Source organism: Colias philodice, chromosome 3, assembly GCF_061535455.1.
Source record: "Colias philodice isolate Cphi_HAF_F1 chromosome 3, ilColPhil1 Martin Lab GWU primary, whole genome shotgun sequence".
Lineage (NCBI taxonomy): Eukaryota > Metazoa > Arthropoda > Insecta > Lepidoptera > Pieridae > Colias > Colias philodice.
This window is the reverse complement of record NC_143088.1, coordinates 8,551,603-8,565,358: the sequence shown is the minus strand read 5'-3', so window position 1 is coordinate 8,565,358 and position 13,756 is coordinate 8,551,603. Positions and strand designations below refer to the sequence as shown.

Below are 13,756 nucleotides of genomic sequence, written 5' to 3'. Positions count from 1 at the left end.
AAAATCCGTTGCGTAGTTTGAAAGATTTAAGCATACAAAGGGACATAGGGACAGAGAAAGTGACTTTGTTTTATACTATGTAGTGATAAACAATAAATTATAAAAGAGATAATGATAATCTTTACCTGAATGCCGTTTATAATTTCACTCATCAATTTAATCCTTTTGTCCGTTTTTTGTGCAACATTCCGCCTTATACTTGCAGTTAATCTCGTGAGAATAGCTGTTATGTGAATATAATAATTAACATTTAAACAAGGCTGTGTGATTAAAAATTATTAAACGTATTATAAAATTATTTGAAAATAAATTGCAAATTGCATTCCACGTCTTCTCGTGTACATTGTCGCACGGCAGACAATTTCTTAAAGAATTTTCGAAACTCAAGTTCGTCCTTCAAGTCTTTGCAATAAAAAAATTGAATATATGTCTTTTAAATATAGCTACTTAATTATCGACTTAAGTCATACACGGTGAAGATAGGTACTATAATATACCCGAAACACTGACACAAAATTTCGGATCATTTGTAACAGGATGGCGGTTCTACAGGGGTCTTAGTACGCAATGACAAAAAGAAAAATGATGGCCAGATCGCTGATACCGGATACCTTAAGATACTGTAATATTTTATATTAGAGAATCTTAACATAAAATATTATAATTTATAGTATCTTCACCGTGTGTGACGCGCTTAACATCGACTGACCAAAACTATATATTGTACACAATTCATTACAGTTTTTATTATAATATAAGTATAAAACGCTAAGGAAATTACCTTGTACAGGTAAAATCAATAAAATGACGCCAAAAAGGCCCACGAACGGTGCATAGCCTCCAAGATCATATAGGAAATACATTACTATGGCGACCTGTATAGGCACCAACCATAGATAATGTAAAAACATGAAAGCTTGATCAAATCGCACCAAATCGTTTGATAAGATATTGACTAATTTCCCAGCTGCCACATGACCTAAGGAGAGTTGACTCAGTCGTAAAACCTGTAAAATAATATATAATCAATAGTCTAAAACTATGTCTAAAACTAATAAAACATCAACATTCAATAGACATTTTATCAAAATCAAAAAATAATTTACCGTGAGTTAAAATCACAATTAGGTATGAATCATCGGAATAAAAGTTTTATTTCTGCAGGCCTGATATAATAAATTCGAGATAGATTACTTAGTCTGATATAATGTATAAAGTATGGAAGATAAAACTGACCTTTCTGTAAATGACAGCGGAGAAGGCGATTTTCATTTTTAAACTGAAACGGCTCACAAATAAACTGTTATGGTGTTGAGCGAGGATTCCAATGTAGTTGCAGGCTAACATCGCTAGAGCGTAGTATCCCGCCTCTGCTTGTGTGATTGTAGCATTTACTGACCAATACGTCAACAAAGGCGTAAAAAGCAGTGGTTGTATCGTCCTGTTTGAACAAAAAATAATTTATATGTTTAAATATTTTATCATAGAACGTATTAAATGATGATACAGTTCATATCATGATTTTCATGCATCAATATTATACGGAAATTATTGTCAGATTTGTGTTAGAAAAACATGGACATTAATTTGATATTAGTTTTGCCTAAGTAAAAAAAATTTAAATAAATAAAATATAGACAAACTTAGCTTTCTTCCAATTGTATTCATTCTTGTTCTTATCACTGACTAATGCTAAATTGTTTGAGCAAAATAATCCAACCACGTCACGATGATATGCATTAATTAAAATATATAAATAACATATTACATCGATTTATCTGTATGAACTGTTTTCATATCAATGTCGGCTAGATAAATGTAGAACTTAATACTATATTTTACCTTGTTACTGTATTTATGATCAATAAAAAGGCTCCTGGTAAGTAGTCTAGCCAAAAATTCTTTATCAAAAGCTTCCATATCGATGGCTCACGACCAGCTTTCTTAGCATTTGCAAATTCTTCCAACCAACACCTGTAACCCAAAAAAATTATTCGATCAGACAATAATTGCTTATCATCATATTCGTGTTCTGTGTTTGATAAAACATAGAATAGTGGAGCATCTAGAGCGTAAAAACTACGGTGGAGATACAAGATAACTCAAATACATTTCAAGTTTGGAAAACAAACGAAACACGTGTTATTATTAACAATAACTAAATAGAATTTTCACTGATAATTCAAGCTCTCGGGTTTATGTTGCAATTAATCAATCTTTGTTGCTAGGTGAATATTTTAGAATATTAAAATGCTACATTTGATTTGAAACTAAATATGATAAAAAAATCCCTGTATACATATATACCTACCTTACATATACGCAATATAGACTAGAGTAGATAATTTTTGAAACAAAAAAAAATCGCAGTCGGATGAAACCCATTAGAAAAGGAGGGGAATATGATAAAAATTTAAGGAAAAATAAATTACGGTCAATCCGAGTTCGGGAAGCGGGAGGGGGGAGCTTTTAAGAGAAAAAAATGGTTTCTCTTGATTTCCGACAAAACTACAAGTCCTATAGAAAAAAGTTCAATGGCAAAGTTGTAGGTAATTAAAAGTTCTACAACTTTTGTATTCACAATTTTTTCACATAACCTAAAAATTTAGGTGAAAAATTCAAAAAACCAAGTTTTTGGTCTTTTATTTCTATCTACTTCAAAATTTATTTTTTTTCTACAAAATTTGGTGGAAACTTACTTTATTATGTCCCAAATACACTGTAATTTATTTGATTGAAAATATTTATTTTTTCGCCTTATTTTGAATGAATACCAAAAAAACAACCTAATTTTCAATCGAAAAGTCACCCGTCAAAATATCAGCTTTTTTCAAAAACTTGGGGTGCCTTTTATTCATTGAAATCTCTACTTTCATATGGTGTAAAAAAAATAAACACCACCATAGTAAATGTTCTCAGGAAGTGCATACAAACAGTCTGAAAATTAGCTTTTACTAAATCAGGCACACTTCTCGAACTACCTGAAATGTTTTTATCGACATCATTTTGCTTTTGAATATGCTGTAAAATATTAAACATAGAACAGATAATTATTTTTCTTTTGAAATATTACCGAAAAGCCGATACAAGAGAAGATATAGAGTTCAAGAAGTGTGCCTGATTTAGTAAAAGCTCATTATCACACTGTTTGTATGCATTTCCTGAGAACATTTACTATGGTGGTGTTTATTTTTTTTTACACCATATGAAAGTAGAGATTTCAATGAATAAAAGGCACCCCAAGTTTTTGAAAAAAGCTGATATTTTGACGGGTGACTTTTCGATTGAAAATTAGGTTGTTTTTTTGGTATTCATTCAAAATAAGGCGAAAAAATAAATATTTTCAATCAAATAAATTACAGTGTATTTGGGACATAATAAAGTAAGTTTCCACCAAATTTCGTAGAAAAAAAATAAATTTTGAAGTAGATAGAAATAAAAGACCAAAAACTTGGTTTTTTGAATTTTTCACCTAAATTTTTAGGTTATGTGAAAAAATTGTGAATGCAAAAGTTGTAGAACTTTTAATTACCTACAACTTTGCCATTGAACTTTTTTCTATAGGACTTGTAGTTTTGTCGGAAATCGAGAGAAACCATTTTTTTCTCTTAAAAGCTCCCCCCTCCCGCTTCCCGAACTCGGATTGACCGTAATTTATTTTTCCTTAAATTTTTATCATATTCCCCTCCTTTTCTAATGGGTTTCATCCGACTGCGATTTTTTTTATCTTTTCATTATTTTCAAAGGCTTCTACCCCAGTCTAATAGATTTTTTTTTATATTTGGCAACATCTCACTGTATAAGATATTTGATGAGAAATTTTAGAATTGAAATAGCGAGGTAATTTCAATTTTATTATATTAATAGTTATTGATTGTTGTTTAGTTATCTACAAACCCACTAATATACAGTGTGCAATAAACAATGCAAAAGAATAACTATACCAAGGTGAGCCTAACCAGCCCAAATTAGAAAATCTATTAAGGCATCACAGGATTTTGTCCCGGGCTCTGTCGTCAAACCAACCCAATAATACCAAAATACTGTAATGTCACATATAATTTCCAAGTTTCATGTCGATAAAAAGTGATATGGATGAAATCATTATTAAATTTTATTACATTATTTACTTAGTTAAACCTACCTGTATCTACCTATACGTTTTAAATAATAAAAGCCAATAAAGTGGAAATTAAAAATTTTCGTCATAAAAATTCTGAAAGGGGGAAAATCAAAAAGGTAGCAAGCATCTGTCCAACTAAATAAGTTCGCTAATTACAAACTGATTTAGTAGTAGGTTATACTAGAAGTCAGTATTAATATATTACCAATAATATATTCTTTATCAGGTTTGTTGTGCATGATCTAAACTCAAAGCTCTTCACTCCATCGACTTAAAGCTTTCCTTAGCAATGTGCAAAAGCGTGCTTTATAACCCAGAGCTTATACTTCAAAGTCGACTCAACGGATTTGAAAGATTTTTCTCTATTCGATAAAGTCTAGTTGGGTGAAGTCAGGGCGAACAGCTAGTTTATTATACAATTTTACTCAAATCGATTACTAACGGCAAAATTAGAATTACATTAATGTTTACTGTACATAATGCTACGTAATTAATAGTTTTGAAGAATTACGGTAGGTATTATTACATAAATGTGCTTTTCATATTAAATCTAACACTCTTGTTAGGAAATGAATCCAAGTGAAAGTACAATTTCGTATGTGTTTTTTCCTTTGTACTTTGGAGCGATTATCGCAAGGAAATCTGTAGATAATGAGAAATACCTAACATAATATATTGTGACCTTTGTAAAGAAAGTGCAAATTCACACTCATATGTTTTTATTTTCATTGTACTCATTCAAGCTTTTCTGTCTATGTATTTATGTCGTTATTATAAATGTATACGAGTAATTTTTTATTGATCAATGAATCAAACAGTGAAAAATAATTTTATTATTTTTTATATCTTTTCCTGGTAAATTACTCCTAAGGAATGAATGGTAACAACTAACAATTTCCTTCAATATTGTATTGTTTTAACATTAAACAATTAGTTTAAATTGCAATAAAAATTACCGCACATGCATTTATTCATTTTGTAGGCACGGCAATGCTCTTGGCCTCGGATATCAAATTATTCGTAATTATTATTTAATTTGCAATAACGAATAAACATGTATATAAAGGATTTTTAGTAGATATAAACATGTCAAGGTACCATTTTATAACCCCATAAAATATTAAAGAAAAGTGCTAAAAGTGAATCTTGGGAACATTTGCCATTTAGATCCTCTTATAATATTTGCAAAAAAGATAAATGGGTTTCATTTATTTTGATTTACGACTGAATGTTTGACAAGAAAAATGATACCACTCGAATATATTCTAATTCAATTATTTTGCTAAATTTTTGCCAATGTCCCGTTAAATATGTGCTACGAACCATAAAAATTTATCGCCAATGTTAAAAAGTCTGTGTTTCGTTACCGTGTAATTGATCGTGGTGTCTATTATCGATGTTTGGCACAGAGTATGCAAACAAAGGTTGTCAAATTATTTTGCAACTGTCATGCACCACGAGAGTCGAGACCTTAATCTGTGGTCGACACTTGTACTTCCGCATTCGATCGAGCCGCTCCTCTGCTGTGTGCGCGCGCGGCGGCCATTGAAACACGTGTATCGCATCGGATAATTGGGCGCAAATTCATCGAGTGCTGCAGCATCTCCAAGGTACGTGGTGCATTGTTTTTGCTGCTCACTATTTCTGAACATCGATTTTGTGTTAACGTAATTTTCCCTAATGTAGTAGAAGCCACCCGCTATTTCGGCTTGGTGCGATTCTACATTATTTCTGGTGCCGAAACCCGGGAATTTGCGTATCAATTATCATATTCAAAAGCTTATGGTATTACTGGTCACACGTAATTCATAATCTAAAATCAAATTCAATTCCGTTCGTATTAGGTTCTTTGTTTAACAAAGTAGGAAGTTGTTATAAGATCTATTTAAGCAAACACTTATTTTATCGGTGCTTAAATTCAACCGGCTTAAAACAATTTCATATTCTAAAACTTAATACATATTCAGAAGTACAAGTCAAAAGTGTTTAATTATTGTAGGAACTAGTTAGGCAATCACATATCTCATCGGTGCTTAATTTTACATCGGCCTATAGTAATTTCACATTCCAAAACATAATTCATTCACGTTACAGTTTATCCTAACTACATAACTAATATTAAAACGTAATATTAGGTTAAATCGTAATATAAAATAATTTCATTTTTATATTAACACTCGGGGGTAAATTGACAATCGAACGTCGAACATTCCAGCGGCTCGCGCAGCGCATCATCACTTTAACTTGTTATTGTAAGTTATAATCTGTATTCATTCACATTACCGTTTCATGCGATTTTCATCCTTAACTTCATATGCGTAAAAGTGAAATAATAATTTCATTGTTTCATTTTATTTCATTGTTAGAAAAATTACATCGAAGATTAACTTTGTTATTTAATTGTTTGTTTATAAACGTTTTTACATTTTGTTTATTCGATATTTAAATTTAAATTTAACAAGATGTCTTTATTAACTAAACATACAACTCGGAAGTTAGGTTCTTTGAAAAAATTAAAATCTAATTCGGTGGATGAATATTATACGACTAAGGACTTATCGACATTGCGTAGGAAACGTACTATAGCGCTTAAAAGATTATCGAAGGCGTTAGAAATAGGTAATGCAGCTTTGAGTGATCGTTCACAATACGACCTATTTTTATCGTATCATCAGGAAATTAAACAAATCGTTTCAAATTTCGAAAATGCTCATTTTAATATACTCGATCTGTCGGACGACGCGGATAATGAAACTGAAATTGAGGAACAATTCGATGAATTATATTTTCAGATACAGTCTATTTATATTAGTTTAACTAAACATGATACAAATAATTCGAATAACTCGAACATCAATTCATCGAATATCCGTTTACCTAAAATTACATTGCCACATTTTTCGGGCAATATCAAGCAGTGGCCTGTGTTTTATGATACGTTTAATTCTTTAATTCATAACTCAACGTCAATTTCGGACACGGAAAAGTTTCATTATTTAATTTCTTCTCTTAGCGGGGATGCGTTATCGGTGGTTAAGGCGTTCCCTATGACTCACGAATATTATCGCGACGCATATGAAGCTCTTATTAATCGCTATAAATGTAAACGAACATTAGCTTTTACTTGTTGGCAAGATATTTTAAACACTAACTTCATGCATAACAACGCAACTGAGTTTCAAAAGTCACTCGACTTATTCGATGAAAATTTAAATATTTTAAAATCTATTGAGTTACCGATAAATCGTTGGGATTTTGTTTTAGTTTACCATATTTTATCAAAATTAGACAAGAACTTACGCCGCGATTTTGAGGAGAAATATTCTAACGTGGAGTTGCCGTCTTATGATCAATTAAGGGGTTTTTTGCGTTCCAAATGCGAAGCCTTATTACGAGATACACATTTTTCTGGTGTGAACAAATCTTTAAAGCCTTCGACTACTCAAAATCAATCAACGAAACGTTTCAATTCAAATGCACTTGTTGCTATGAACAATAGATGTAATTCGAACGATAAGTCTAAAGTTTATTCAAGTAGCTGCGCGTATTGCCATAAGTCGCATTCTATTTTTTCTTGTCAAGATTTTATTAGTAAATCGATTGACGATCGTATGGCTATTGCCACTCAAAACAATTGGTGCTTTAATTGCCTGAAGCCATCACATCAATTAAAAAATTGCAAATCTATTTTTTCGTGTCGTATGTGTAAGCGTAAACATCACACCTTACTCCATCGCGATCATAACACTAAGATCGAATCAAATCAAATCGGGTCGTCGCTGGTGTCAAGGTCACATACGAATCATACAGTGCTGTTAGCCACAGCTATCGTTCAGGTTAAGGATGCTTCAGGTAATATGCAATCGTTTCGTGCCCTGTTTGATACGGGCAGTCAGAGCAATTTCATAACGGAATCAGCAGTAAAACTTTTAAATTTAACGCCGGCTTCAACAACCGCGGCAATTAGTGGCATAGGGGAAGCGGATGCACCTATTATCGGTGACGTCACTTGTTCTATCGGCACTAACGGTCGAATTCTATTTAACTTGGATATGCACGTCATATCTAAAATATGTGGCGATCAACCTATCGCTCAACTTAATTCATCAAGTTGGTCCCATATTAAATCGTTGCCGATAGCGGACCCTGGTTTCGATATACCTGGTCCCATTGACATTTTGCTTGCTGCTGATGTATTCGCTGACTCTGTTCTTAATCAACATATCAAGGGAGGTGTCAACCAACCTACCGCGTTTAATTCAATCTTTGGTTGGCTACTTCTAGGTAAAACTAATATTTCATGTAGTAGTCTGTTGCAGACGTTGCCTGTAATCGATAATGATTTAAATTCATTAGTTCATCGTTTTTGGGAATTAGATTCGGTACCGCAAACTTCAATGCTAACTCCAGATGAGTTATTATGCGAACGTAAATTCGTTGATGAACACTCACGTGATGAATCTGGGCGTTATATTGTTCGTATTCCATTTAAGAATAATTCAGAACCTACATTTGAGGGCTCTCGCGAAGTTGCTTTGCGTAGGTTCTATGCTATCGAACGTAGGTTGTCACGTGACGCTTTGTTAAAATCGCAATATGTCGACTTTATGTCTGATTACATCGAAAGTGGTCACATGACAGTGGTTCCTGCAGCACAAGTTGGTACAGGAAAATATTACATACCTCATCATTGCGTTCTACGCCCTGACTCTGCGACCACACGCCTCCGCGTTGTATTCGACGCTTCTGCGAAGGATATGCATTCTAAGTCACTGAATGACACACAACTTATCGGCCCAAAGCTACAACCGAATATTTTAAATCTACTTTTACGCTTTAGGGAACACAACGTTGTCTTCATGGCTGATGCTCGTCAAATGTTTAGACAGATTGTAGTAGCACACGAACATCGTGATTACCAACGTATTTTCTGGAGGAGTTCTCCTGATGAGCCCCTTTTAGAATATCGTTTAAATACAGTCACATATGGATTAGCTTCGTCTCCGTTTCTCGCTTGCCGTACTCTTCGACAGCTTGCTGAAGATGAGGGAGATTCTTGTCCACTCGCAAAACGAGTACTACTGTCTGATGTTTATTGTGATGACGTCACAACCGGATTTTCATCGTTAGAGGTCGCTCAGGAAGCAAAGTCGCAGATTATTAAACTTTTTAAGTGTGGACAGTTTGAACTTAGGAAGTGGGCTAGTAATAAACCGCAGTTATTGTCTGATCTACCCAGTGATAGTTGTTTGACTGGATCCGTATCGTTAGACAATTCTGATAATCAAATTCTTAAGGTATTAGGTCTTAAATGGAATCCATCCACAGATACGTTCGTTTTCGAAATTGAATCTACTTATCGGCCATGTACTAAGCGTTCAATTCTTAGTGAACTCGCTAGGGTTTTCGATCCGTTAGGTTTTTTATCTCCCATCACAATTCAATCAAAATGTTTAATTCAGAAGTTGTGGATTCTCGGCGTTGGATGGGACCAAACGCCGCCTAACGAGATCATCAATACATGGAACAAACATCGCACTCAACTTAATCTTTTGAGTGAACTTCTAATTCCTCGGCAACTTACCTGCACGGATGCTGTATCGTATGAGCTACATGGGTTTTGTGACAGTTCTACCCTTGCATACGGAGCTGTCATCTATTTACGTGTTACAGATGCTGTTGGTAATATTCATGTTTTCTTCGTTTGCTCTAAGGCTCGAGTTGCACCTCTTAAACATACATCGTTACCACGACTCGAGCTCTGTGCTGCAGTTCTTCTATCAGATCTTTACAAATTTGTAAAAGATACGTATCTTTCTCGTATTCATGTTGATTCTGTATATTTGTGGTCTGACTCAACTATCGTTTTGTCTTGGCTGCGTTCTCATTCTTCGCGTTGGACAACATTTGTCGCGAATCGTGTCAGTCACATACAGGATATCACCCCTACAGACTGGTGGCATCATGTATCCTCAGGTGATAATCCTGCTGATTTGTGTTCACGAGGTTTATTTCCGAGTGAGCTTGTGCACAATGCCTTATGGTGGGCGGGACCGTGCTGGTTAACCCAAGGTAGTGATACTTGGCCTACGGATACAGCTGTTGTCACATCAAATGAGGAGAAGGTCGTTATGGAGAAGGAGCAACGGAAGGTAGCTCTTTCCGCTGAAGAGAGAGCTCCAATCGAACCAACAATAATTGACTCTTTACTTAATCGTTATTCATCATTTCAAACAATCGTTAACATTTTGGCATTTGTATATCGTTTTATCAATAACTCTAGAATCCCAGCTCAAGCTAATCGTAATAATTTCATTAATAACGTTGAAAGACATAACGCATTATTAAAAATCGTTAAACATGTACAGAGTCAGGTCTTTTCCAACGAAATTGCTAATCTTAAATCGAACAAACCTTTATCGAAACCTTTTCGAAAACTCAATCCATTTATCGATCGATTAGGTATTCTCAGGGTGGGCGGTAGAATTTCACGCGCAGGTTTAGAATACGAACAAAGGCATCCAGCCTTTCTACCGTCTGATCATCCATTAACGTTTTTAATTATCGACAACATTCATCGTAACTACTTGCATCCGGGCATCAATACTACGCATTTCTTACTTCTTCAACAATTTTGGATCATATCGGCAAAACGTACTGTACGCAATCGTTTAAGCAAATGTATACAATGCTATCGAACTAATCCGAAGCCATTACAACCGTTTATGAGTGATTTACCGTCATACCGTGTTAATCAAGTCAAACCATTTTCTATAGTAGGCGTAGATTTCGGCGGACCGTTTCGTATTAAATTAGGCCCACATCGAGGTGCTAAGATTGAAAAGGCTTACCTTTGTCTTTTTATTTGTCTTACAACAAAAGCAGTACACCTCGAGGTGGTGTCTACACTGTCCACTGACGCATTTATAGCTGCGTTACGACGCTTTGTGGCACGCCGTGGTCGATGTAACGTGATACACGCGGATTGTGGAACAAACTTTATCGGTGCAAGAAATCAATTATCGTCTCTTATGCATCAAGCTTCTAATTTAGAAAAGATCGAATTTAAGTTTAATCCTCCATCAGCTCCTCATTTCGGTGGTGTATGGGAAATTCAAATCAAGGCGGCTAAATCTCATTTACTTCGTGTAGTTGGTGATCAAGTTCTTACGTTTGAAGAACTTACAACGCTTTTCGTGCAAATCGAAGCAGTATTAAATTCGCGACCGCTTTGTCCAATCAGTTCGGATCCAAATGATCTATCGGTCTTAACTCCAGGCCATTTCCTTACCTTAGAGCCTTTGACAGCTGTCCCTGATGAAGATCTATCAAATGTTAATATAAGTCGGCTTCATCGGTGGCAGTTGTTACAATCATTTCACCAGAGTTTTTGGTCCAAATGGAAACACGAGTATCTTAACTCACTAACACAACGCGCCAAATGGACTAAGGATTCTAAACCGCTTCAGATAGGCTCAATGGTGATAATTAAGGATGAAAATCGTGCGCCACTACAATGGTCTCTTGCCAGAGTAGTGGATCTTTTACCCGGTTCTGATGGTGTAGCTCGGATTGCAGTAGTTAAAACAGCGAAAAATCATATAATTCAAAGACCGTTGGTTAAGTTATGCCCTCTACCAATCGAGGACTAGCTTAAATCGTTTATCTTTCTTTAGTATCGTAAGGTATCTAGACATTAAGTTATCGTTAGCAATAAGATATCGTGTCTGTGTAACATCTATCGTGTTATACAGAATCAATTAGTTAGGTAACTAGTTTTTATCATAATCAATAAGTATCATCAATAATTATACGGATCATTCTTATCGTTCTCGTTCCCATTATGTTCTATTTATCGTCTGACCAGAAAATACCATAGGCATTTTGGTGGGCGGGATGTTTCGTTACCGTGTAATTGATCGTGGTGTCTATTATCGATGTTTGGCACAGAGTATGCAAACAAAGGTTGTCAAATTATTTTGCAACTGTCATGCACCACGAGAGTCGAGACCTTAATCTGTGGTCGACACTTGTACTTCCGCATTCGATCGAGCCGCTCCTCTGCTGTGTGCGCGCGCGGCGGCCATTGAAACACGTGTATCGCATCGGATAATTGGGCGCAAATTCATCGAGTGCTGCAGCATCTCCAAGGTACGTGGTGCATTGTTTTTGCTGCTCACTATTTCTGAACATCGATTTTGTGTTAACGTAATTTTCCCTAATGTAGTAGAAGCCACCCGCTATTTCGGCTTGGTGCGATTCTACAGTCTGTGAAAGCCCTTTCCGAGCCTTATTGAACCGTTGTTCGTTTAAATGAAAATGTATTTCATTAATTCGATTTCTTTGTTAAATTTTAATTCAATCCTACTCACATATCATTATGCCTTTTATACCTTTTGATTTATTAAAATGTTTAAAATTTCGAGAGAAATTTTAATTAAAGCGTCGTATATAATTTTGAAGTTTCTAGAATGAATACAAATACAATAAATAAAGATAAAATGAGAATATATTACCTTTCTAATTTGTCACCAAGTTGATTGGAATCATAATGTTTATTTGGATTAATAAGATCACTTTCTTCAATATCTCTTCGGTTTCCTTTATAAAATATAGGGCAGACCCAACAAAAGAAAAGTCTTGATAGTAAGTTGGGTTTACTTCGTTTTCTAGGTTCCGCTTCCAATTTAGTATTGCCGTTCATTTTTAAGAATTTTTTGTATAAAATTGACTAAACATAACGCTAAAAAGAGCCGAATTAAGACATTTAACACTGTTAACTCAGTAGTAACACGCACAATACTGATTAATAGCAAATATAACCGATAACGTTACTAATAAAGATATTGTTAATCAATAGGTACGGCACAAAAATATTAAGATAACATAATATGTAGTGGAGACGTTATAAAAAGGTAGGGAGCTCGAATGAAAACAAGGTGCTCCACATTTAATACATAGTCGATTAGACATTGCGTGATTAATAGAGTTATACTTATACCGTAATTATCATCATCATATCTTTTTTTTCCATGAATAGTTGTAGATTATTAACATATGCTATATGACTGTATCTGTTTGTGATTCTATAACTGTCTTCTATTGTACAGGGACACCGTTCTCATTGCTGATGCTTTAGCTAACCAGTATGACCATGAATAGTCCCTCGGGATAATGAATATCGTTTTATTATTGTTCATGCATATTTTTAAACATTTAGTATTACGTATTAATTGTGATTCATAATAATGACAAAGCATTTTAACTTTTCTTTAAATTTGAATTGCTAGGAATTGCTGTTCTGTTCACTAGCTACAAGAAGCAAATCTAATCCAATAAGAAATAATTAGAATGTTAAAAATTCTTCTTATACCATCTAATTCTCTTTGTTTTTCTATATATGCTTATATAAAAAAAGAATTATGTGAGCATGAAGTAATTAACGTTCCCATAAAGGAGTTATTATTGAACTAGCCCTACACGTGCGGCCTCACTCTTGTGGTCTTCACCTAATTACGTGAATACTATTTCAACCAAATAAATCATATTTTGCGATAACTATTTGCCTTTATACATTTTCTGGGTCAAATATATTTTTATACCTAATTTTGTGACGAATGGTCGCTTTTCACA

General features: G+C 34.3%; 1 protein-coding gene across 1 annotated transcript in view; it reads right to left on the bottom strand.

Moving 5' to 3' along the window:
• LOC149489852 (uncharacterized) overlaps window positions 1–13,756 on the bottom strand; it is a 43,899-nt gene that overhangs the window by 7,918 nt on the left and 22,225 nt on the right. The window contains exons 12-16 of the mRNA XM_089715079.1: window positions 12,640–12,854; window positions 1,843–1,974; window positions 1,237–1,441; window positions 782–1,007; window positions 126–223 (exon numbers count right to left, since the gene is read on the bottom strand). Of these exons, the coding sequence (XP_089571205.1) occupies window positions 126–223; window positions 782–1,007; window positions 1,237–1,441; window positions 1,843–1,974; window positions 12,640–12,854 (876 nt within the window). The remainder of the gene's footprint in view (window positions 1–125; window positions 224–781; window positions 1,008–1,236; window positions 1,442–1,842; window positions 1,975–12,639; window positions 12,855–13,756) is intronic.